Raw genomic sequence first — 25064 nt, 5'->3', positions numbered from 1 at the left:
GTATATCAAATATTTATAAAAATTATGCCCAAATAGTTGGTTGATACCCGACTAAAAGGCAAACATTGCAACATCGATTGATGAATTACAGATTGTTATACATCTAAATTAGCAACACTACGATGAATGATGATCATAGTCCAAGAAATTCAATATTTAAAAAATTTCTTTCATTATCAATTGAAGACTACAAAATCGGATTAAGGTCCGGTGACAAAAAAGAGAAACTTCATTGTCAGCTACAAAAATTGAACTAAAGTCCGATGACAAAAAAAGAGGAAAACTACACCAACTACCCTTTGGCTTCACCAGCAACTTCCAATGCTGTTGCTTTGATCACCGCTACTGCTTCGATCTCACGAACTTCAACGATAGCCGATTCTACTTCAATCGATGCCAGTGTGGTTTCTTCAGTCAGAGCAGTTTCTTCGACAGTCGGTGCTGCTTCGATCGCCCTTTCCTCTAGAGCCGAAATAGTGATGCTACTTATATCCAAGTCTAGATAAAGTTCTGCAACAGCATCTCTGCTATCTCCGTATCTGATCCAGTAGGCTTCATCACTACCTTCGAGGATTTCTTTTTTGAAATCTTCAAACTTTTTGTAGTCCACGATGGCCCGACTAGGGACCTCTTGAGCTCGACTGAGGGCCTCCTGAGCGACCTTTACTGCTTCTTTTGTGGATGCTGACTCTGCATCGACCAGTGCCAACTTTGCTTTGATGGCCCGATGTCTTTTTCGCTCATTCTCTAGCTCTCGAAAGCAGTCATCGCGTTTCCCCCAGAGTCAGCTTGTTGTATTCTTCTTTTGCTGAATCCGGATATTATGGGAACTGATAGTCTGTTGAGCCAATGATAATTCAGCCTTCAATCAGGAGATCTCTTCCTTATACTTTTTCTCCCGATCTTCTGTCGCTTGAAGAAGTTCGTCGATGACTTTCTTATCAGCTTCTGTATTTGCAACTCGATCGGCCCACGTCCGACCAAGTTCCATCAGTCCTTGGAATCTGGCTTCTATTGTTGACATATCTTGCACCAACTGGAAAAGACAACAATAAACAAAAAAGTAAGCAAACAAAAGAGTTACGAGAAAATACCGACAAAAGCAAGCAAACAAAGAAATACCAACTTGAGCTGAGGATTACGGGATAAAAAGATGAGAAGATATCGGGTATACTCCAATCCTTCCTATTCTCTCGATCTATCGGGAGAAGTACAATCTCAAGGAGTTGCTTGGCTAGCTTCGGGTTTCCTAGGGCCGACTCATCAGTCGGTACCCGGATGTCAAAGTGCTTCGTTAAGTCCTCTGGAGCCTCACTGCCAGCCGAAACTTATGGCGCCTTTCCACGATCCTAAGCGGATGGTTGACCGACTAGCACCGCCATCCATTTGGGTGTAGAGGGAACCTGAGACACCATCGGTGCCACATTGGCTGGTACTGGATCAATGATCATGATGTCATCATGACCGCTCGGTTGCTCAACTGGAGGAAGAACTTCAGGTGGTAAAAGAACCCCCAAGGCAGACAAGCGATGACAAGTTTGACATGGGCTCCAAAAACAACCATCGAAGGAGTGTCGAGTCAAGTCTTTTTTGGACCCCGAGATGGATCAGCACCAGTAGCAGGCCTCTTTCTGATGACATTCCACCGAATCTCTTCCGTCGATAGTCTCATACCTATAAGTAGAAAATGTCAATGACTTAGCCATAATTTTGAGGCTAAATGAGAAATAAAAGAGTGACATGCACTATGCTATATCTACGACAAGTGCCAAACTAAGTCTAGCATCATACGAGTTCCCCTCCATCAGCAACTTCCGTTGCGAAGGGACTTTCATGTCTTTCAAATGTAGTAAGTCTTCTCGGTTGGCAGTATCGACTTTGCTATTCTCATTCGGGCTCATTCTTGGATTCTCCCAAATAGAAGGAAAGCCCCAGGCCAAAGAAGAAGAAACAAAAAAAACTGATTCTTCTGTCCATGGATGGAAGAAGGAAAGCCCAGTAATAAAAGATAGATCCTTTCTTGAGCCAAAGAACCACCAGTCCTCAGTCTTAAGATGAGGATGAAGTATAAAGAAAGCTCGAAAAAGAGACACTCTGAGGTTGGTCAGAATCATATGATATAATAGAGCAAAACTATTAAGAAGCTGAATGAAATTCAGATCAAGTTGGACTGAACATACCCTATAATAATCAAAAGCATTCCGAACGAAGTCCAAAATCAGAAAATGAAGGTTAGTCTGAAGGTTCTCTATATAAAAAGCTGCTTGGTATGGAGGAGGAGAGATCACTTGGCCATTCGGACCGATCGCATAAAGCCAAAATTGCTCCGGGATATGATATCGTTCCCAGAGCCGGAGGACTTTGGATTCGATCATGAAAGAAACTTCCATGACCGGACCTGGAAGGGGTTTGCCAACTACACTAATCGATTGACTACCCCGAGAAGGTTTTGAACTAGGAGGTCTATTCTCATCTTTCCTAACCTTATCCTTACCCTTTCTACTGCTACTGGCCATTAACAATGGTGGAAAAAATCGACAAAGATACAAAGAAGGGAAGGAGAGAAGGAGAGAAAGCCAACTTGAAGGCAAAGAGAAATCTTGAAGATCACGAAGACACGGGGAAGAAGAAGATGATTCCCTGGAGCTCTCGACACCCATGGGAAAGCTTTCGGGCTCTTAGAGTTGCACTAAAAGATCCAAATGAAAAAGGAAAGCTTCCTTTATATAGAACTCATCGATGGTCGAGATGAATTCATCTAAATCAAGATTCTCCCAGATCTTGACAGATGGCAATATTAGGGCCGAACATTATTCGGACCTTTCGACGCACCTACTATCTAATCAAGATGCGTCGGCACAATCCACATGAAGCATCAGGAACCAACAGTTGATGGACATGTGGCAACACTCGATAAGCCAAAATCAAATCAATCAAATCGTCCAGCCATCCAACCGACTGCAATATTAATAATCATCCCTTCGACTAGATATCCTAATGATCATCGCACGATCATCGAAATGACAAAGTGACTGAAGATTTTTGAGACTCGAGAGAATCATTAATGTCTGCCATTGCAAAGACTATAGAATCAGGGCTCAAAATCATGACAAAAGAAATGCTGACTTCTGTCGTCCAATGTGTCAAGTCATTTTGGACTCGAGAGTGGAGGACAACTGTTGGGACAATCGGATTTGCTCCCCCTGATTCAAGGTTGGCCCCCCGACTTTGCTTTGGCAACAGATGTTGGACTGTCAAAATAAGACCACCAGAAGAATCATTGGTCCGACTATAGTATCTACAAAGTTTATCACTCTGACATTCTATCAATATCATAGAACAAATGGCCGACTGTCCATCGATATGGCAACCACCCACTTGTAAGCCGACTGACTATCGGTAACACTGAATTACCTTCTCAGACGGTGACTAATCCAAGCAATCCGATGCACTATTACAGATAACTTTTTAGTACAGAATATGAGACACCGACCTACAGTCGGTATATCTAGACTACTGACTGACAGTAAGTATATCTAAATCATTGACTGACAGTCGGTATATTAAAATCTACAATCATGATACCACAATCATTAATAGGCACAAACTGCCTACCAACTTCACGACTATGACTTGATAATAGGGGTTAACTATCTTTTAGTGTCATAAAAAGTGAGATCCCATATGCTCAATTGTTACATCCGAATCACCTATAAAGGAAAGGTAAGGGAACAGGCAATGGTAAGGATAATTCTGGACACAAACTCTGCCACATTCAATTCTCAAATATTCTGTTCATCACCCTCCGCTGACTTAAGTATCGAAGGATTTTCGTCGGACATAATTCTGATCAATGAACTTATTTTGCAGTTTGCTCTTCGTCAAAGTCAGGCATACATAGAGATTGACCGCAACAATCAGTATTGAAAGGTTAGGAAAGCTTTAAAGAATGGCCACGGTAACTATAATGGTCCTGGGATAGTAAAATTTTTATCGATAAGTTCCAATCTTCACAATAATTCTATATCACTAATTAATGATAAAAAAATTTGATAAAAAATATAAAATAAATTAATTTCCATACGTTAAAGAGAAGAAAGCCACGACGTGCACCCATTCGTAAAGAAGCCATTTTTATGAATTTATTGAGAGATAAGCATGTCAAAATTTGCAATGAAAACCCCAAATGTGTCGCTTTATAAAAAATTTCACATGCTACAAAATCTTTTGACATTTTCTTAAATTGTAAAATTCATCAAAATTTTGAATTAATATAAATAGAGATAACTTACAAAATAGTTTGGCTTCCAGGCTTCCTCTGTAAAATGCGTCCTTCTGGGTGCACTTTATAATCCTCTTTTCTTGTCAACTTCTAATATTGGTCGAAGAGAGTTGACCACAGCATTGAGCATGATGCACTAACAAATGAATTCATTCTCCACCCACTTCTTTTATGCAACAGTACATTGTTTTTTTTTTGGTAAGAACAGTACATTGTTTTCATTGTGGGACAAGTTCTTCATCTCCATCCCCTATAGTTGTAGCCATCAAGTCAATCTAACCGTTGTATTTCAATATGAGATTCTTGATAAATGTGAAATCCATGGAGGACAACTTGCAATCTTTAAATTGTTGAAAACTAGAGGTAAAAGAAATAGAAAGAACACTTACTTTCAATAAGACATCAGTTTGCTTTTAACTTTGACCACCGTCCATCCTGAGGTGCCCCATGACATTGGAAGGTTAGAAAATTAGATAGATATGGCAGAATCAGTAGGCAATTAAAACATTTCACACCTTCCTGGAGCAACAATCTGCTTTTTTTCAAAAGGTAAGATATCAGCGGTAGTTGGCCAATGACCACTTTCTTTCAAATTCTCCTAGCTTCAGGAGCTTTTCTTTTTTGGTAAAGGCTAGCTTTAGGAGTTTGAATTTTGAAATTTAACAGCTTGCTCATCCATGCCTTGATATTATAATATAAGGTGGTCGATTATGGATCTGCTCCTTGACAAACTATGTTTTTGTAGGAATTACATTAAAACATGAATGGAAGAGAGCAGAGTAGATTATTAATTAGCCTCTTGCGGGCTTAATGACTAGGATCAAAATAATTCGAATGGTCTCTTTTCTTTTCTTTTCTTTTTTTCATTTTGGTAATCCAACATGTTTTATAAATACAAGGTTGGATACATCATGAATTTAATACTCCATTGCATGGGCCCTACATGAAGTGCGGGTAGGTCAGAATCCAGTAAAAAAAGGTGCACTTCATGATGCAGGGAGGATTTTCCTTTCATATTTTAAACTTTAGACCACCAGCTTTTGAGATAGGAAAGGGCCATCCATGAGTGTCATATTTTGATATTAGATACTTGAATGCAAGTTCCACGCGGTTGGAAGTATTCCCGCGATGGCCAATTATTTATTCCAACATGGACTTCTCGGTAGCTTCCAAGAATCGGTCCTGAAAAATGAACATAGACTAATTGAAATGATCCAGTCAACTTTGACAGGTAGCTCAACCAATTAGGGTCGGATGGACAATTTAAACAGCCCACATACTGTTTCCTTCAAGGTTTGGCTTCTCGTAATGGGCATCTCCCTATTTTAACACACCAATTCAAGCGTACGAGGAACAATAATATATGCCAGAGGCCGGGTATCAGTATTGACTTTCTTTTATACATTATTTCTTATATATGGTTTTTACTCCAGTTGGAAGCACTACGAGAGCTCAGTTGATGCCTTTTTTGGTTGGTTTGCTCTTGTACGCTGCCACCTCCACCAATCCTCTCAGATTACACTTGCTAGCTAATTTTATGAGTTGAAGTATCACGACTGAAGAACTAGAGAGTTGAGTTTAGCCAATTTGACGAGGTTCGGTCACACATGGTCTAAAGTAGTCTCCAAACGGCTAGATTTGTGATGATTTGGAGCATAATCGTCCGCTACATGGAGAGCGATCGTTGCCACATGGCCCAACGCTGTCGGCGAAATGATTATCATTATTTCTGTGACAAGGTTTCACTTTGCATACTGCATTGGTTAAAAAGTGAAGAAATGTTTTGTTCGTATTTTAATTTAAAATATATATATATATATATATTTTAAATTTTTTTAAAAAAATCTTATCCTCTAAATTTTAATTGTCTAAAAATTTAAAAAGCACCTTTTATTTGATGCCTCTTTGAAAAGAGTTACGATTTTTCAGAAGAAAATATTGATTTTTAAAAAAATATAATATTTTTGAAATATTGCAACTCTTTGAAACCGTGGCATCTGTTTGATCATTCCGACAAAATCTGAAAATAGGCAGGCTCTGAATCCGGCTACTATAGGACATCTAAGATTATTTGATTTCTTCTCTCTCATTGGTTCTTTTTCCTCCCAAAAGACTTTCTTTTGCCTCAAAATAGGAACTATTTCTTTCTTTTTTTTCTTTTTTTTCTACTACTTGATTTTGTTTGCTTAGTATCTAAAAGAGATATTTGGATCAAACTCCTCAACAATCATGCTTATTAGAAGAGAATCGGATGGAGCCAAATTGTTGGATCTTAGAGATGAGATCACCACAGATTTGTACTAGGAGGCGAATCCTATTCTTATAATAGTATTCTCATATGCTTTGATCCAAGCAAGTTTTTTTTTTCAATCTTCAGAATTTGGTTTAGGTAGTTTATTTCTTTTATAACCTTGATTTAAAATCATAATAAAACAAATAGCAAGACAAGATTAGTGTCTGATGGTCTAAGAACATGACTAATAATTATACTAGAAATTGCTATTAATTGTTTATTGAATTCAATTGCATAGAACTAGATTTGCTTTACTTGTATAAGACTTGCTTACAAAATTCAGGTTTTTAAGAAACTTATTTGCTCTGAAAATAGTGCAAATTGGTGTCTGTAATTTCACAAAAAATAATATAGAAATTTTTTGTAGTTTTGAATTCTTTGCAGATTTTTTTCTTCAACTTTAAAAACCATGCAGAAATTTTCTGTAGTTTTAAAAATCAAGTTAGAAATTTGCCGCAGCTTTAAAATCTATGCATAAATTTTTTATAACTTTAATTTCTGTATAAATTAATTTCTGAAAGATTTAAATTCTGTGTATAATTTTTCTGCACCTTTAAAATTTATGCAGAAATTTTCTGCATCTTCAAGAACTGTGCAGAAACTTCTGTTGCTTTAAAAACTGTGCAAATTATTTGGTGTTCTTTCAAAATACCTATTGCTGCTATTTTTTAAAAGAATACAAAAATTATATAGTTATTCTATTCTTCATGTGTTTTTAGTGTAATTATTTAAATTTTGCTGTCATTATTATATCTTATTTTACTTATTTCATAACCTAGCATTGTATTATTGAAAGTCGTTAATTAATTACTTGAACCTATGAGGCTAAACCCTTTAAAACTTGTGTTTGCAAAATTAATTACATAAACAAAATTTCATAAATGGCTTCTTTTGATGTTTATAGTGCAATTAAACCAAAAAACTTTAGTGAATCTTTCTTCAGAAAATTATAAAGTCAAGTAACATATTGGGTCACCACATTAGATTTGATCTCTGCTTTATAATTACTGGATCCTAGACCTTTCTCTAGATCAAACTCTCCTAATCTTCAAGATTTTGGACCCTTTGGCCCTCATTCAAAAAACCTAAAGAAATTGAGTTCCATTGCTATCATAGGACCGATCCTTAATGTTCTATCTAATTCAATGTATGATATTTATCTTCCCATCTAATTAGCTATGGAGCTCTAGGATACTCTTGAAGCAAAATATGAAATGGACAATGCCGGTTTTAATTGGTCTATTGTATCTAAATTTCATAATATACCATGATAGATTCTAAATCTATCAATATCCAAATCTATGAATTTTCAAATCTTCTTAGCAAGACTAAATTAACTGGTTATAAATTCACTAAAAGTTATAAAGTTCGATCCTCAGTTGATTCTCTCCCTCCTTTTTGGTCAAATTTTTCTCATTACTTAAGTCATAAGCATGGTGACTCAACCTTACCAGAAGTCATAAACTTTGTTAGAATTAGAGAAGAGCATTGATTTAAGAATAAGTCTAAATTTGATTTTGGACCCAAGATCAATTTGAGAAAATCCAATCAAAATTTTTTCAAACCACAAAAATGATTCTTCAAAAAAAAAAAAAAAACTAAATCCATCAAACAAAGTATCTTCCTCCAAACCTTTTAGGAGCTAAAACCATCCACGTTAGAAGCCGAAAAAGAACAACATCTTCTGCTTCATGTGTGGACGAGCCAATCATATGGCCAAGAACTACTATCATAAAAAAATTGAACCATTGAAGAAAGGAGCAATTAAGTCTCAAGTGAACATGATTGAAGATAGTGTTGGATCTTCCTTCAGGTTAAAAAGTCAAAATCATTTATTATTTCTTATCCATTCTTTTTGTGATTGGTGGCTTGATTTAGTTGCAAAGGTGTGTGTTTCTTTTGATCGATCTTGATTTTCCATCTTTCTGAATCAAGTGGAGGAGTTGTAAGCTTAGAAATGATTCTACAACATAAGCATTAAGAAGAGGTCAAGTGAATCTGAAGATGACATCTAAAAAATCCTAATCCCTCACAAAGTGCTGTACATCCCCAATATTAGGAGGAATTTAATTAATGAATCTCTTCTTGTATCCAGAGGCTATAAAATTATATTAGAATCTCATAATCTTATAATCATTTGCAATAATGAGTTTGTTAGAAAAAGGTTTCATACCAAATGACCTATTCAAATTAAGTATAATTCCTACTTCTAATAAAGATCGTTCCTTTATTCTAAATTTTGAATCGTCTAATATTTGACATAGTAGGCTTAGTTATATCAACTTTGATTGAATCCAACATATGATTAACTTAAATCTAATCCCGAAGATCCATATAGATAAAATTATCAAATGTGAAATTTATGTTAAAGCCAAAATTACCTAAAAATTATTCAAACATATTTATAGAATTTCTAACCTTCTTGATCTAGTTCATAGCGATGTATGTGACTACAAAACTTCTAACTTAGAGAGAAAATTATTATTTTATAATTTTCATTGATGATTTCACCTCGTATTCTTATATATATCTAATCAGATCTAAAAATAGAATCATAGATAGATTTAAAATCTTTAAGACTAAAGTTGAAACCCAGACTGAGAAAATCTTTAAAAAGCTTAAGTCATATTAAGATGGAAAGTATACCTCAAATGAAATGGTTCTATTTTGTTAATCATTCATGAGGTAACTCTTTATTCCTACAGTCTAGATGTGTAGTGAAATAGAAAAATTATATCCTAATGGACATAATTAACTTAATGTTAATCAGTTCAGGTGTATCTAAGAACTTGTGAAGGGAAGTCTTGTTAGCAACATGTTACATCCTAAAAAAAATAGTGTGGAAATAAGACTCCTTCTGAATTCTAGAAAGATATTTTTTTATATTAAATGACGTAATCTAAGAAAAAATTGACCTAAAAACCATAAATTGATGTGCTAGGTGCTGCTTTTTTAAAAAAAATAATATATAACTTTTAAAATCCAAAAATTATCTTATAGCATTACTTATATTTTATTTCAAAAATAAAAAATAAAATTTCTATATATATTTTTTATTTTTTAAATATATAAAAATATTTGATAAATTTTATTAATAACATTTGTAATAGATGGCAATAACAGTAGTGGCAACAACTGTAATTATAATGGTTGCTTTGTTGAAGTAGCAATAATGGCAGCAAGATGATGATGGTTACAATGGCAATGTTGGCAAGTGGTGATGGCGATTGTAGTAACAATAATAATGACACCAATCATGATAGTGGTAACAAGCTATATTTTCTATTTTTTTAAAAAAATATAGTTTTCATATTTTTAGAAATTATAAAATCGATAATAAAGTAAAACAACTAAAATAGCCTTGCTAAATGGATTTTTTTTGTTTTCGGATTTTTGTTTTAAAAAAATGAATATGAAAAAAAAATCCAAATATATAATACAGTCCAAACAAAGGGTGTTTGGAAGAAACTAATTTCTGGCCTTTTCTTACAATTACTACCGGTCTTTCAAGTATAGTAAGGCTGCTCATCAAAGACAAGTCACAAATAGTCACTACAAATACTAAATGTGTTAAAATATATCATTAAAAACCTCATTGAAACCTAGTTTTTGAAAAAGACAGCATAGACATCATCTATGTTGCTTGAGCGAATATCATCTATGCGAAGCAAGAGTTGCAAATGGAGAAAATTTTTATCAAAGATAACACCACAGTCATCTGCTAAATTGAAGATGAAACGTAGCACCTGAAAGCTAATCCGTGCCTCTATGACATCGAAAGATCCTTTCAACATTCCATTGCAACGTCTATTCGATGTACCTTCTAAAAGACGGCAAATTAGATTGCATCTTTTATCACCGAACGTATAAAAGACTAGACCTCAAAGTGATGTTTACCGATAAACCTTATACAGGATATTTGTATGCTAATTCCTTGAATTATACTCACACTAGGTTGATGTAACTACTCCTTTTGTGGAAAAAAAAACGGCAGCACAGGCAATACCTGACACCCCCTAGAGCCGATGAATTATCCACGGCTTATCGCTTGCCTAGAAACTCGTCCACATAACTGGAGTCTCCAAGTTCATAAATTATCCGCATAATTAGATCATATAGAAGGTTGGTATGATCACTTTTCATGGTGATGAAGACATTCCGTGCTGCAGAAACATATAATAACAACATCCCAAAAGGTCAACAAGATTCCTTTTTTTCCTCTCTCTAACAGCTGACAACATTAGCAATGAATGTTAACTAATAAATTATCATACAGAGAGTTTATCAAAATTTGAGTGCGGACCATCTAACAACTTTACAAGGTTACAACAGGAATGAGTTCTCACTGGTCAACAACTGATACAACGTGCTGCATGCCTAACAATGTCCTAACATATAATCTGGTGTCAATCTGTCTTGAGATTCATGTTCCGGCAGGGAAAAAAATCACAACCATCCAAAAATTCGTCGCCTTCTTTCATGTCTGTGATCTTGTGGTGGTGTCACAACAATTCTATCCACATTGGCTAATGCCCACTGATTGAAATCGCGAGAAGAGACTAAATCTTTCAAGGCTTTGTTTGTGTGTTCTTTAGTAATTATATCCCATTCTTCCTTTGAGAATTCCCTCCTCTCAGGGGTTCTGTGAAAGGTGGAATAATAATTCTCCTCGAATGGCATCCGTGGCCGTCTATTTGGTGAACCTGTAAAGAAGCAACCAGAATCAGGATATGATTGATAAACAAATAGGGCATCCTGGTAATTAACCAGACTGAAAGCATAGTGACAAACTGAAGACTGGGGAATTGCAAGAAGCTAGGTTCAAATTTCCAGCTCGATGCTTGGCCGAACCAGAACCTGGACTCTGAAACCGTGAGTATTCAGCATGAGAACTATAGGAGGGTGAAGTTCGAACTTGAGTTCTGTGAACGCTCTTGATCATCCGCCTGCAAAATCATTCGGACATGTCAATTTCTCACATCAACTGAAGATTGATTCCATGAAAATCTAATCATAAAAAAGGCAGTACAAGCTGTCAAAAAGCACAAAAATACTATAGTGAGTTTTTTTATTAATTTATGCAACTATAATAAATTAAGGGATATCTCATTTAGTTTTGGGAATAGATAAAAAAAGGGGTCTGGTGCATGACACTCCCACATTGCAAGGTTGGAAGAGGGTCAAATATATGTGTCCTTGTCCCTGCCTGTAGAAAGATTGTTTCTATATTTCAAATCCGTACTTTCATATCACAATGGAGCAACCTTACCATAATGTCAAGGCTCTCCTCTTCATTTAAAATAATCTCCAAATCAATTTTTTTCCATGCAAAAACATCTTATAGATGTAATCTTTTATTGGAGAACCCACCATAGTCTACAATTAAACATTATAAATGGTTGTATTTACATCTAACAGCCCATGACATGATGTGGGTTAATAACCCTTGCTACGGGAGGAGGGCAGGAATCTTTTCTAAAATAAATATCTTAAAATAAATATTGTTAAGATATTGTAAATTAAGAATGATCACTAATTTGATGGAAACCCATTCTAATTACTGTTATATAACAAGAATAATAGTAGATGTTGATGTTACCACTCCGTTCAATTATAATAACAGTCATCTAACAATCACTCCATGGTAGTCCAAAAATAACATTTATTCTAAGAACGGTGATGTTAACAAATAACAGCATTTATTCTAAGAATGTGTAATTACACATGCCCAACACTGGTATAATGAAGGGGGAAAATCCACTCCACCAGTTTCCACCCATGACATGCCTATAGATATCCTCTATCTTTAATAAAAACAACTGTCTTCGTCCAGTTCTTCCATACTCTCTTTAAGAACAAGAAAAGTTTGACAGCCAAAGTGGGATAATATTTCCAAAGTTATATAAAGTAACAGAAATCTTTGAGTCCAAGCCATTCAAGTTCTCTCACAAGCTCTCTCACACTGCATGTGCCCAACAACAGTAGTTTCTTAGTTTTGGTTTTTGAAAACATGTTGGACCACAATCCACACAATTAGTGATTGACATTTAACTCAACAAACCTAAACTCTGCACCCATTTGATTGCAAATTTTGGACCCAAACCACACTGACTATTGTTTTCTTGAAAACTTATGATTCCTCACAAGAAATGTATTGTGGCTGTGTCTATTTCCACATGCTTGTGAGATGAGCACAAGGCATTCATTGCTCAAGTTTACAGATATCTTACAGGTCATTAAGCTTATTTCACTGCCAACACAACAGCAGTTGTTATTAATAATGTCTCATTCAGTGATTTTTGCACGAACCTGTGCCCGTGTCAATAGTCCTTTGTTAATGATTTTTGAGGGAAGAATTATGCTGTATTACACAACCACAAGACAAAAGATAATTAGCAAAATATGTCTGCTAAAGCATAGAGATCTTGCATGGTGAACCATAACAAGATGTACTGCAAAATCTGTAAGAGAAATATGTAGACATAATAACTGCCAAAAAAAAGGAAATATAGAAATAATAAAGCTACAACACCAAGAAGGTAGACAATTCTCCAGTGTGATGCTAGATCATAGGGGAATTCATGATAATAGAATGAAAAAACAAAATGCCAGCTATAAGGCTAAAAGCGACGTGTTGTGACTATTTCTTTAACATCTTACAAGTACAAGATGATTATTTTTGTAGATCAACTGGAGACCTAATCCGTAATTGTCCAGAAAAAATACCATATAATATTCTTAAAGTACTGAGGCTTGAAAAATATGCAGCATAGGTACCTGAACAATCGACGTAGAAATCTTGACTTCCCATGTGTCCTTGTTATTGCTGAAACTATGATAACAAATCCAAGCACCTCAGCAGCAAAAAGGGTGTCCAGAGAGCTCTGAAAAAAAAAAGAGAAAATTCTCCAAGATCAGGATCATCAACTTGGAAATGGCATAATAACATTGGAAGGCAAAAGAAGCTAAAAGATGGTTCAAAATAGTGAATGATGGGTTGGAATGATGAACTGAAAAACCAAAAGGTAGAAAAACAGAGTACCTGAAGAATCATCACAGCTGATAATATATAGATTGCCCATTCAACAAAATAAGCCACACCAGAATCAACTAATCCATCTTCTGTCAGTACAAATTTGCGGACACCCCAATAACCAAACCAAGCTCCAGCTAGTATGAGGCATACAAAGAGAAGTATACCCAGCTACAGTTGACAAAATTTAAAAAGGGGAAAATTTATTAATGATTTGTAGCATATTCAAAATAAGAAGGGGCATCAGCATGGCTGTTGCATGACAATAAGTAAAACATTGCTTGACAATAAATCATACAGCCTGCAGCACTAGCTACCAAATACATAAACCTTTTATTGGTGACAAACTAAAGCTATAGATTAGATTATACACACTAAGTGAAGAAAAGATTTTCATATATGATGAGAAGCAAGGTTCAATGACCTGATCCGATGCCGGTATTGATTGAGGATGGGGTCTACATGGTACCAAGATGCCAGTACACTGTGGCATCCTAGTACCATCCTTGACCATCATTTTTCCCTTGTCTTTTTTGATTTCCTATGTTTTACAGTTGTTTAGGGCTGTTAAGTCTTGTTTATGATTTGTTTAGGTCCTATATTTTAGAGTTTTTGGGGTCCATGATTAGATCATGATGCAAGCATCAGCATTAGCATCAATTTTGTTCATTTGTTTTATCATTTTAGAAGTTTTTGTTAGGTCCCCTTCTCCCCCCTTTTTCTCCCTTTTTCTCCCTGTTCAAATACCAACAACGAAAAAGGAGAACTGACACCTTGTTGACCACATCCCATATCAGGTGGGAACAGCTTATTGTCCATTGTGCCCCACTTGATCTCAGTTGGTACCAAGTACCAACAAAGTTGGCACCTATCCTAGGTGCATCCTAGGACTTGGTTAGTCACCGATCCAATCCAAACAAGCTGATTAGTGGGACCAACCAAGTCCTTAATCTTGACGTGAGGATCAAATATATATGAAAAGATTTTCTAGAAGTTGTTGGATAAGTGATTTAGAAGACCACCAGACCTTAAGTGGACCACTTTGGCCACTACAAGGAGGGTTGGACCAGGTCTGGGAGCTAGATTTGCCATATCGGAAAGCTGAATTGCATGCTAAACTTTCAAAAGCTATAATTTAACTATACAATATCCAATTAGAATAATCTTTTTTTCATAAAAGTGGCACCCCCTCTCTCAAAGAGTGCAATGTATCAAGTGATTAGGGCCAAATTCCATCGTTTGGATCTCAAAATATGTTGGTCAACTTGAAAGTTTCCTTTTTAGAAAAGATTTTGATTGAGCATATCTTCCAATCTAGGAAGACTAAGGCAGAGTGACTAAAGACAGTCAATGTTGAAATCAAGATCTACTTCCTATAGAATTTTGATTTTTTTCCTATCCACTAGCCATGTTTAGTTTGCAAAAGCCCAGTCTTATTTGAACTAGAAGATGAATCTAACCCAAATTATGCAAGGATGGACCTCACTAGCATAATAAAGCCTATGATCTCAATTTAGGATCAATCAACGAAAAAGGAGACTGAGACCCTATTTTCACCAAATTTTTCACTTTTTCCTATATCTTTTTGAGAGATTCGAGTGGAGCGAGTGGAAGGAATTCTTCTTTCTTCCCAATCAAATTGAATAGAAGAAACATGGTCCAAGCAAACAAGTGTTACCTCCTTCAATCCAAAATATTGAAGTAGAGATAGCTTTGAAACGGGTGTAAAGGGGAAAGAATTAGGACATATGAAATACTTATCCAGAAGTTAATATTGATTCACTAGCTTATTTGGCAAAAATTGAAACAAATAGGAATACAGAAAATGACTAAGAGAGAGTAATTGGTACCTCTATAAAATGTTAAGTACAAAACTGCACCACTTATGGCGGGACTAAACTTAGGAACTACCACATGAAGGGTGATAAATCAAAAATTAGGATTGACCACAACAATCTTAGAGAAGTTAATTTAGATTTGTATAGACATGTTTAGAAGTGAAAAATACCTCCAATTTAGCAATTGGATGATATCTTTAGGGCATAGTGAAACAATACAATATAGTGCTAGTAATCTGATTGGCATTAAGAAAAAATTGAATGGTGAACTCATAGAGAATGCTCATGTTAGGGCAACTAAATGCATCAAAAGTAGTTTAGGAGAGAGGAGGATTTCTAAGCTAAATGCAAGGTCAACACTAAGTACATATCTCTTTACAAATCAGATTTGAAACTACAACTAACACGTTGCATGCTATTTACAAATGATGTAGCATTGATTGATGGAACAATAAGAAAGTTAACTATTAAACAAGAATTATGACAGAAAACCTTGGAGCAAAATAACACAAGAATTAGTAGAATATAAAATGTATTTTTTAATGAAATAGAAATGAAAATGAGACCTCAGTAAAATAGGCAGCCCAAAAAAAAGTGTGATGTTATTGTTATTCTGGAAGAAAGAAAGAAATTACTGAGAGATGGATGAAGACAAAATTCAGTGCTTTATCAATGAAATAGATAAGTGCTCCAAAAATATCACATGGTTGGCACATTCCTTGGCGAATTTAAAGGAAAAGACCCAAATGTTGCATTGTTGACAATGCTGGGCAGTAAAAAGGACCTAAGCAAATGAGATAAACAAGGAGAAAATAAGAATTTTGACATGGAAATGGGGAATAACTAGGAAGGATAGAATGTGGAATGAGGAGGAGTTGTGACAATTGAGGAAAAGTGATAAAGGATCTATTAAAATGGTATTGGCATGTGTGGTAAAAATTTGAGGATGCCACAGTAACAAAAGGTGCTTAAAGCAAAACTGTGTTTAAGAGTCTAGATGGCAGGCAAAGACATAAGCAGCAAAGGTATCCCTTAACAGAAATAACTGACAAATAAGGACTCACAAAGCCAGCTCCAAACAGTTCGGACAAGGCTAGTTGGTTATAAACCTTATGGTCATGCTAATATTTTTTGTGACAATTACATATGAATGCCAAATAACAGAATCAAAGAGCCACATCCACAAGATGACTAGTTGTAGACTCATCTATAAAAGACATGAGCATATATACATCCAATGATATTGTACAACATACAAAGAAAGTGACAAAGCTAACATTTGAAAGATGACAAGCATATTAGTAATCCAAGATGGATTTATACTAGAGATTTTGCTTTCAAAGCAATTGTCTTGCTTAGGCAACTGGCAGGAAGCCTTATCGGGAAAATGAAACTACATATGATTTATATTGACCTATAGAAAAAACATATAACAGAGTACCTTGTGAAGTTAGTTGGTAAGCTCTGAAAACATGGTTTCTCTCATTGCTTTATTGGAGCTTCCAAGGAGATGGAGACATACAGCAACATGTGTGAGAGCAACTTATGGCACAAAGCTTAGGTTTCGACATGCAATTGGATTACATAAAAATTAGCCTTAAGCCAGCGCTAGATCAGTGATTTACCATAAATCATACAAACAAGAGGTAGATAAAGGTATTTCTATAATGATTACAATTAGCTGGATGAAATGAAAAGGTGCTAAAGGAACATCATTCTAATGCAGATTAGGCTACTCAATGGCCACTGGAAGAAAGAAATTGGGCCAAGGATAACATATGAACTGGACTAATGCACAAGAAAGAAGATACTTGACCTGCAGATGCATTATAAAAAAGATAAGGATGTCAAGTAGGATGTGTGGTGAGAAGGATTAATAAAGAAACATGGAATTTATAGTAGACCCAATATTTTCTTTCTTTTTTTTTTTTTTATTTTGGTGGTATGAAGGAGGCCTAATAGTCCAACCAATAAAGGATAAGATTTGGAAGAAAGTGAGATAGTTGGCAGTTTGACACAAAGATTAGAACAAGCCCTTACAAAGGGGATGTACATGCTGGTAGCAGGGCCAAACTCACTAAGATTGCAGTGGTGTTCACAAATATAAAGAGGCTTGATTTAATAATGGTACTACACTTCGATACATGAGTGGTACATAAGGATATGACGCACAATCTTATGCAGCCGTAGTTTGTGGCAAGGTTGTCACAGGCAGCCACCTAGTCACCTACGCAGAACCTAACCATGGAGGCGATTGTCACTTTCCAGTCCCTCAAGTGATGAAGCCACCCAAACACCTAGGTTGATGAACGTAGGGTGAAGGGCAACCTTGTCTTGTAGGAATCTTAAAGCATGCAGCACATATATAATATAGATGGAAGAAAAATGAAAGAAAGTGCAGAAGCATAGAAAAGGGGGATTTGTGCAACCAAAACAATAAGATAAAAGGAAAAATGAATAGCTAAAGTATCATCAGGAAAGTCAGCACCCCAAGGTTCTCTATCCAAATTCTTCGACCAGAGTCAACACCATTGAATCCCAAGAGTTGCTCAATTGCGGCATGGGTTAGAACCAGGTTTCTCTCTCATGGCTACTAAGTCAACACTGACAGATTTGGAGTCAAGACCACAACAAGAATCTTGAGGAGAACATCACAACTTTGTTAATCAAGTTTTTATATGCAACATAGATGAGTACATGGGTATTTATACTTGCAAGGATTGTAAAGTCCTTGGGACTGACTCATAATTCTCGTAGGACTTCTAACTTGACCAAAAACCTGTTTAAATGGAGGCCGATATGAATAATAAAATAAAAATTAATCAACATTTGTCTATGTCAAGCTGGCTGTAGAATGAAAAAAATCATAACTTTCTGCAACTTTGAAACAACTTTCAATATGGCGATTCACTAAAACAACCATATCTCTCCCATCCAGAGTTTGATTTATGTTTTTTAACTGGTGTTGAAAACCAATCTTGATGCCTGACACAATGGAAGTGGTTTCATCTCTATCCTAATCTGGTAAATCCATCATTAACACCAATGTGCTAAAATAGATTGTTTGGGGCAACTCAAACTACAATGCACATTACTGTGCCGATGCTACAGATTTTGAATTCATGGACACCAATATATTAGGGGCTAGTGTGTGATGCCTCTTGGCTCAGCAGCAAATGGATCTGATGTGGTTTGGACCCTACATTTGGTCCCTCATAAACACCTAAGTCCATTATTTAGGCCTTCTATTGGACTTCCGAGCCTTCTTGGGTATAGGCTTTAATGGAAGGGTTTCATCACTTGTATCACAAGTTGATGCCTATGCAGATGTCCAACTACCTAGGAGCCACTTTTGACTCAAGCAAGCACCTTGTTTGCTGATTTATCAAAAGTTATTTAAGTTTTTTTAACTAATTTTTCTTTAAATAAAGAAGTATTAACTTTAAGAGAAGTTTATTCCCTTTATAGGATATTCCTTTAGATTTTTAGTTGATGCTTAAACAAGTTATGTTTCTAAGAAGCTTTAAATCACGTTAATTGAAAAAATATTGACTAATATAATTAGTTCAAAGATTTCGTTGTTGCATTCTTTAATTGACAACCTTATTGTTGATCAATAAAATGTTTTTAATTTGCTTTATATGACCGATACATGACTCTACATCTGAAAATGTACATTTGAGCTGGATTTATTTTTTTAAAAATTTTTTTACTACTTAGAAACCTGCTTGGCTGCCAAGGCCTTTAAAGGAGTGAAAACTAGGACTGCCTATACAGCTGATCAAACTTGATTTGTAGGTATGCTGGATAATATGCTGCTGAAAGCAGAACATGGACCTGTTCATCCTAATAGTCGATTAGGTTCCTTTTGTGTGACCTTCTAGGTTTAATGTTTGGTTGTTGATAATTGCCAATGTTATTGTTGTTGTCATCATTTCTGTGTTTGTGTGTCCAAGCATGGAAAGAACCCAATTGATTAGCTCAACTAAGAAAAAGAAGATGTGACAACTCACCTAGGAACATATTTACAATTTGCACAATCCTCCTTGAAAAATATCTATGAAGAACTCAACTTATTTTGCCACAAAAATAAGCTAATCATTGAATAATTAACTAACTTTTGCCTTTTCCATAAGGTGCACGGTTTTCTTCTGATATCTTTGTAAGTTGAGAAATCTCCTAATTTCTTTTGCTCCTAGGCTGCATTTGATTTGGCATAAAGCATGCATAAGGCTTGGAATAGGCCTTTTGCCTGCCAGACAGACTATGAGAAACTGGCATAACCAAGGAATAGCTACGCCGATCAAACTTGCTCATGACAGGCACAACTATGTCGAGGGGGAGCTGTCATCTATTCATTGGCATAAAGGCATCTTGTAAGCCTACTTTTACCTTTTTTATGGACTAAAAAGTCCAAATAAGTTATTCCAAAAAGTTTAGCCAAAGAAAAATTAGAATAACTAATGGTGTAACTATTCGCATAGGCATAACTTTTGTTACTTTTGATTTTTCTTATTGCCCAACCAAATGCACCCCTTAAAGTTCTCTCCATAATCTAGCCTGATTATAAGATAACAAAGAGCCAATACATAATTTAATGGGTACAAATTAATTAAGGGCACCAAAATGACACAAAAGAACCCAATCAGTAATCCAATAGCACTGGTTGCATTAGCAATTGTAATCAGTATATGTGAGATGAGAAGGTAAAATCCTAGCTCCATGACAATAAGTTATAACACAACAAAGCACAAGGAAACTTACATACAGGATTGTGCATGTCTTCACTGATTCCTATCTCCACAAGTATCGTACGCAATAACCCAGATACATATCGTAGAAGAAAGGCCCCAAGGCCCACCTGTCATTGGAAAAGATATACTATGTTATTATGTGATGGGGAATGATAGGATGTATATAACTTTATAACATTTTAAGGCCAGCACTTACAACTGATGAGTACATAAATATTGCAAGTGAACTCCTTCGACCCGTTGGTAATAGCCTCATGCCCTGCAAATGCACCACCATACAATATCATAACTAGATAGTTGAACTGATAGACATGTAATCTAGTAGGCCAGAATAGAAGAAAATCTAATTAGAAGTTTCAAATGATGACTGATGAAAATAGAGAAGCCCAGAGGTAATCAAGCATACTGCTGCTAATTGACACAAGATGTGAAATTAAAAAGAACTAAAATTCAACATTTTAAGTAGATACAACACATCAGTGACCTTCAGATGCTTGGTATTTGTTTAGCGTATGCAGCTTTCTTATTTAATAGAAACAGAATGGAATAATCAGGGACAGATAGAAATCATATTTAATGTTAGACAAATAAGGTAGATGACAATCAGCATTGCAGCCACCTAGAATCATAGGCCATTTCAAATGATAATTTTCACTTATCAAAGGACAATAATTTATCATGTTTGCTTTGTTGATAACTGGATAACATGCACATGCTAACTTCTTTTGAGAATACAGAATGACCGTTTCATTTTGCTTAAAAGCTAATCAATTCCACAGATACGTTTCCATGCAACCTATAGCAATTTGTCTTTTATAGCACTTGATCACATTCAACAAAAATCAGAGAAGCCATGATGAGAAGGGTGTAGATTGATACAAAGAGATTCAAACTAGGTGTTCGTGTAATTCATGGACACAATGGTATATATGCAGTGGTAAATAATATTTGATATGAAGATGGATCAAGATTTGCTGTCTCGATACTGGACTCCGTACTGATATCATCCTATTACAGTGTCATATCTAGTTCGGTATGGTACGAGATAACATACCAAGCGTCGGTACTATACGAGATAGCATGCTAGTACGAAACCAGTATAATAGAGTACATCCCATACTGGATGGCATGGGGCGGTACGGCAAAGCATGGGATGGATAGTTGGTAAACAAAAAAGAAGTTAATATTAAATCGAAAACATAGAAAGGATAAGTTATACTAGCTATTTGAATAATTGCTATTAGATGATCATTAATGTACATACTACTTATGCACCACTTCTTCTAATAGGACTGGATGGAAAAAATAAAGAAGCAATTCTAGCAAGAGATAGATAGGGAATTCAAAATAGAGAAATATGTGTGTGTGTGTGTGTGTGTAGACACACACACATACATCAACACTTAAATGGTCATTGAGTAGTATCGAAAATAAGAAGGTGCATGATGAGCTTCAGTTCAGTGATAGGAATGCAATAATAGGTTTAATACTTGAGTTGCGATCACCAACAAGCTACGAATGCCAGAAGCTTTTCTTTGAAAAAAGATGGACTAAAAGTAGATCATTTGCATCAACAGATAGCTCAAAACTACTAATAAAAGACATTGAAAAGATCGTTAGGTGATACTCAAGAAACGTCAAGCACACAAAATTAGGAAACTACAGATATATACATTAGGAGCAAGGAAAAAAAATGAAAAACAATAGGATCCCAAGGATAAGATTACCATATTTAAAGGAAAAACAATTTGACCACTTTTTAGATAAAATGCATTGGACAAACAAAATCAAGACTTCAAGAATAAATCTAATAACACCACCCTATTTCACTAAATAAATAATAAATAAACATATAAACTATTAAAATGTGGGATCATATTATGTATTAAGAAAGTTAGTAGGGAATTCTTGGAGAGACTATAAGCAAACAACATATTTATAAAGAAATGGTGATGCAGTGGCAATGTAAATGGTCCATAGAGAAGACCAATATAAGAACAATGATCTTGACACACTGAATAAACCAAGGGTTGTCAATTGATCCAAGCAACTTGAGTTTTGCTCAAGCTCAAATCAATATAAACTTGATCAGGCTTGGCCTAGAAGGTGAGACTTGGCACATCGGTAAGGTTTCTCCACTAATGATCCTGTCTTAGGTTGGAAACATGGAAACAACCTCTTCACATATGAGAGTAAGCCACATACATGTGACCCTCCCCAAACTCTATAGTAGCAGGAGCCTCATGCATTGCACCGCCCTGTATCATGTTGGAATTAATTTAGTGAAGTTCAATTCTCAAGTTCAAATCTAATTTTGAGCTAAGCTAGAGAGAAACCATGCTCAATCAAGTACCACTCAGAAAGTTTCAAAATTGGGTGTATAATCATAAAGTATGTGCGTGTTGTTGCAATAACTCCCATGGCTGATGTTCAGATGCCTAAAGTGAAGTTAGGCTTTGAATAGTGGATTATTTAAATTGTTGGTATTGGGTTAATTTTATTCAAGATTGAATTGAGTTCGAAAGTAGATTCTATTAAGGGATCATGCTCGACAGAAGCTCAGTTGATTTTGACTCAATCTGAGATTATCAAACTGACTGAAATGAGATGGCATCTAGCTTGGTTTCAAATTAAGCTCAATTTAAAAGAAGAAGAAGAAGAAGAAGAATCAAGTTTGATCTCAAACTTAAGCTCAAAACTGATTCCACACTAAGTTTAATCAAATTAGGGCTTAATCAAGCTAAGCTCAGTTACAGCTCTAGATGAGCCCATTCCATCAACTTTCACAAATATTATGATACTTCTCCAATGATACAGTCTAGTGCTAGTCTGTAGGAAAGGCATTCATTGGCTAGCTCTTTTTTGTTATTTTCTTCTTAATTTGATCAGCTAGCAGCTTTCACCAATCCTTTCCTTGCTCTCAGCAAAGCTTCAAACAACCCATGACTGCCAACCAACTCTTGTTTTTTACCCTCCTTAATTTCTTCAAGAAATTTATAGGACATGTATCAGAAATACTTACATTGTACCAAGCCATTAATATGAAATTAATTTCATGCTTTTAGGTCCTTTCCATCCATAACCATTTTAACAATCTATAAATACAATAAAAGATTTTTCCTTCAGAGAGGAAAAAAAATATAAACAATTTTCACTTAAAATAATAATAAATAAAATGAACAAAAACAAAGTGCATCCAGGCAGCAAATGCATGTAAAGCTCAAAACATTTGATGAAATATGAGAAATTTACTCCTACAAAATGGCAAGCCAGCAGAACGAAAACCTTCAGGCATTGGAGTTGAATAACAAATTAAAGGGGGATATATTACCTGGAAAAGGACCATCAATATCACCACCATGATACCCAATGTCATCGCACCACCATAATAGAAAACCACTGACTCGCTCACAAAACGGGCCATCATCATCATAATCATCCCCAGAATCAAAAACACTAGTCGATGAAATAAAAACTCTGCAGAGAGACAAAGCATGTCCTAAAAAATCTGGCATATACCAAACGTGAAACTCATATTAGTATACGTCCATCCAAGAATGGTAAAAGAATACCTTCTTCAGTGGATATCTCGATTGTCCTTGATGGATCCGGCAGCATCCGTAAGTCCAAAATCCCGTATCCATACGGCGACATGGATTGAACCCATGAATTCTTGGAAAGCTTCTGCCACTCGCCAGGAGGGCACATCCCTACCCCAATTGACGCATTCCTACAAAAATTCAAAGAACCAAGAGACGAATTGAAGAAAAGAACGCATCAAAATAACACGACAAGGGCTAGGGTTTGTTCAATTACCGATGAAAGCAGAGCTCGATGGTCTGGATTCGGAAGAGGGCGTCTCCCTGGGCGACGGAGAGGTGAACCTTGAGCGAATGGGCGTACTTGCTCGGATGGCGGAGCCTCGAGACGCCGTGGATGTGGACCCGGTTGCAGGTCATGACGGAGCCGGGACGGGAGCCGGGGGAGCCCTCGACCGGCCGGCCAGAGGGGAGTTTAAGTTTCGAAGGATGGGAAACAACTGCATCCAAAGAACACGGATGAATTGGGAGCAGCGAGAGGGTGAGAGAGAGAGACAGAGAGAGTGAAAGGCGAGAACATTTTTCACCTGAGAGCTCGTCGGCGGAGGTCGAGAAGAAGAAGAAGGCCAGGAGGGGGATCGCGAGGCGGAGGCGGCGGGGGATCGGCATCGGAGATTGGTTGGCCGGGGGTTTAATTCTGGAGGAAGGAAATGGAGGGAAAGGGAACGAACGTTGCTTCAAAACGAGTCGATTTTAGTCGGCAAGCGGAGATGCAAGGAACCTGCTTGGTTGCTTCAATGCGATGAGGCGGTAGCGCAGGTCGGTTGCCTGCAGCTTTAAAACTTATAGCACTTGTCACGTGAAGATCTCGTGAGAGAACATATGACTTTTTTTTTTTATCTCCCAAAGGAAAAGTTTGGTTGACGAAAAATAGGGGAGGAAAGAGATATTTTCTAAAAAATAAAAAAAAAATTTGTTTAGTTGAAATTTTTAGAGAAAAAAGAATAAAAAAATTTATTTTTATGAGAAATCACTTCGTACATTTTATGAAAAATAAAAATCTATGAGAAAAATAAGTTTTGACACTTTCCATTCCTCATAAGTTTTGACACTTTCCATACAATGAAAAGTGATGGTACTTTTTTTTTCGAAAATATTTTTTTAAGATCTACGGCTAAAGTTTTACAAAATATCAATGAATGGTTATGATGAAATACTAAATGGTAATATAATATTATATTAATATTATCCTAATATTTATATAAATATAATATTAATATTATAATATTTATTATATTTTAAAATTTTTAATATTATACTAATAA

The 25064-nt window shown here is 35.8% G+C and overlaps 1 protein-coding gene across 2 annotated transcripts; it reads right to left on the bottom strand.

Moving 5' to 3' along the window:
- Window positions 1-10815: 10815 nt before the first annotated feature.
- LOC105057961 (uncharacterized) lies at window positions 10816-24546 on the bottom strand. 2 transcript variants are annotated; one of them, XM_010940699.4, is made up of 10 exons: window positions 24327-24546; window positions 24017-24239; window positions 23773-23930; window positions 23532-23677; window positions 20397-20459; window positions 20215-20307; window positions 13618-13779; window positions 13353-13459; window positions 11367-11521; window positions 10816-11278 (listed from the first exon to the last, which is right to left on the bottom strand). In XM_010940699.4, exons 1-10 carry the CDS (start codon window positions 24406-24408, stop codon window positions 11022-11024), a joined length of 1446 nt encoding a protein of 481 aa, XP_010939001.1. In that variant the 5' UTR covers window positions 24409-24546; the 3' UTR covers window positions 10816-11021. The 2 variants fall into 2 exon arrangements, with proteins under 2 accessions (XP_010939001.1, XP_019710600.1); XM_019855041.3 differs by having other exon boundaries at window positions 11433-11521.
- Window positions 24547-25064: the final 518 nt, after the last annotated feature.

This window comes from Elaeis guineensis, chromosome 15 (assembly GCF_000442705.2).
Source record: "Elaeis guineensis isolate ETL-2024a chromosome 15, EG11, whole genome shotgun sequence".
Lineage (NCBI taxonomy): Eukaryota > Viridiplantae > Streptophyta > Magnoliopsida > Arecales > Arecaceae > Elaeis > Elaeis guineensis.
This window is presented reverse-complemented; position numbering and strand designations above follow the sequence as displayed.

Excerpts from the sequence above, each read along its gene's own strand:
- LOC105057961 (XM_010940699.4), bottom strand. The coding sequence starts at position 24,408 with ATGCCGATCCCCCGCCGCCTCCGCCTCGCGATCCCCCTCCTGGCCTTC. Across the intron at positions 23,678-23,772 it reads CGAGATATCCACTGAAGAAG|AGTTTTTATTTCATCGACTA; the intron begins GTATTCTTTTAC and ends GTCTCTCTGCAG. Across the intron at positions 13,780-20,214 it reads GTGAAGACATGCACAATCCT|CTGGGTATACTTCTCTTTGT; the intron begins GTATGTAAGTTT and ends TGTCAACTGTAG.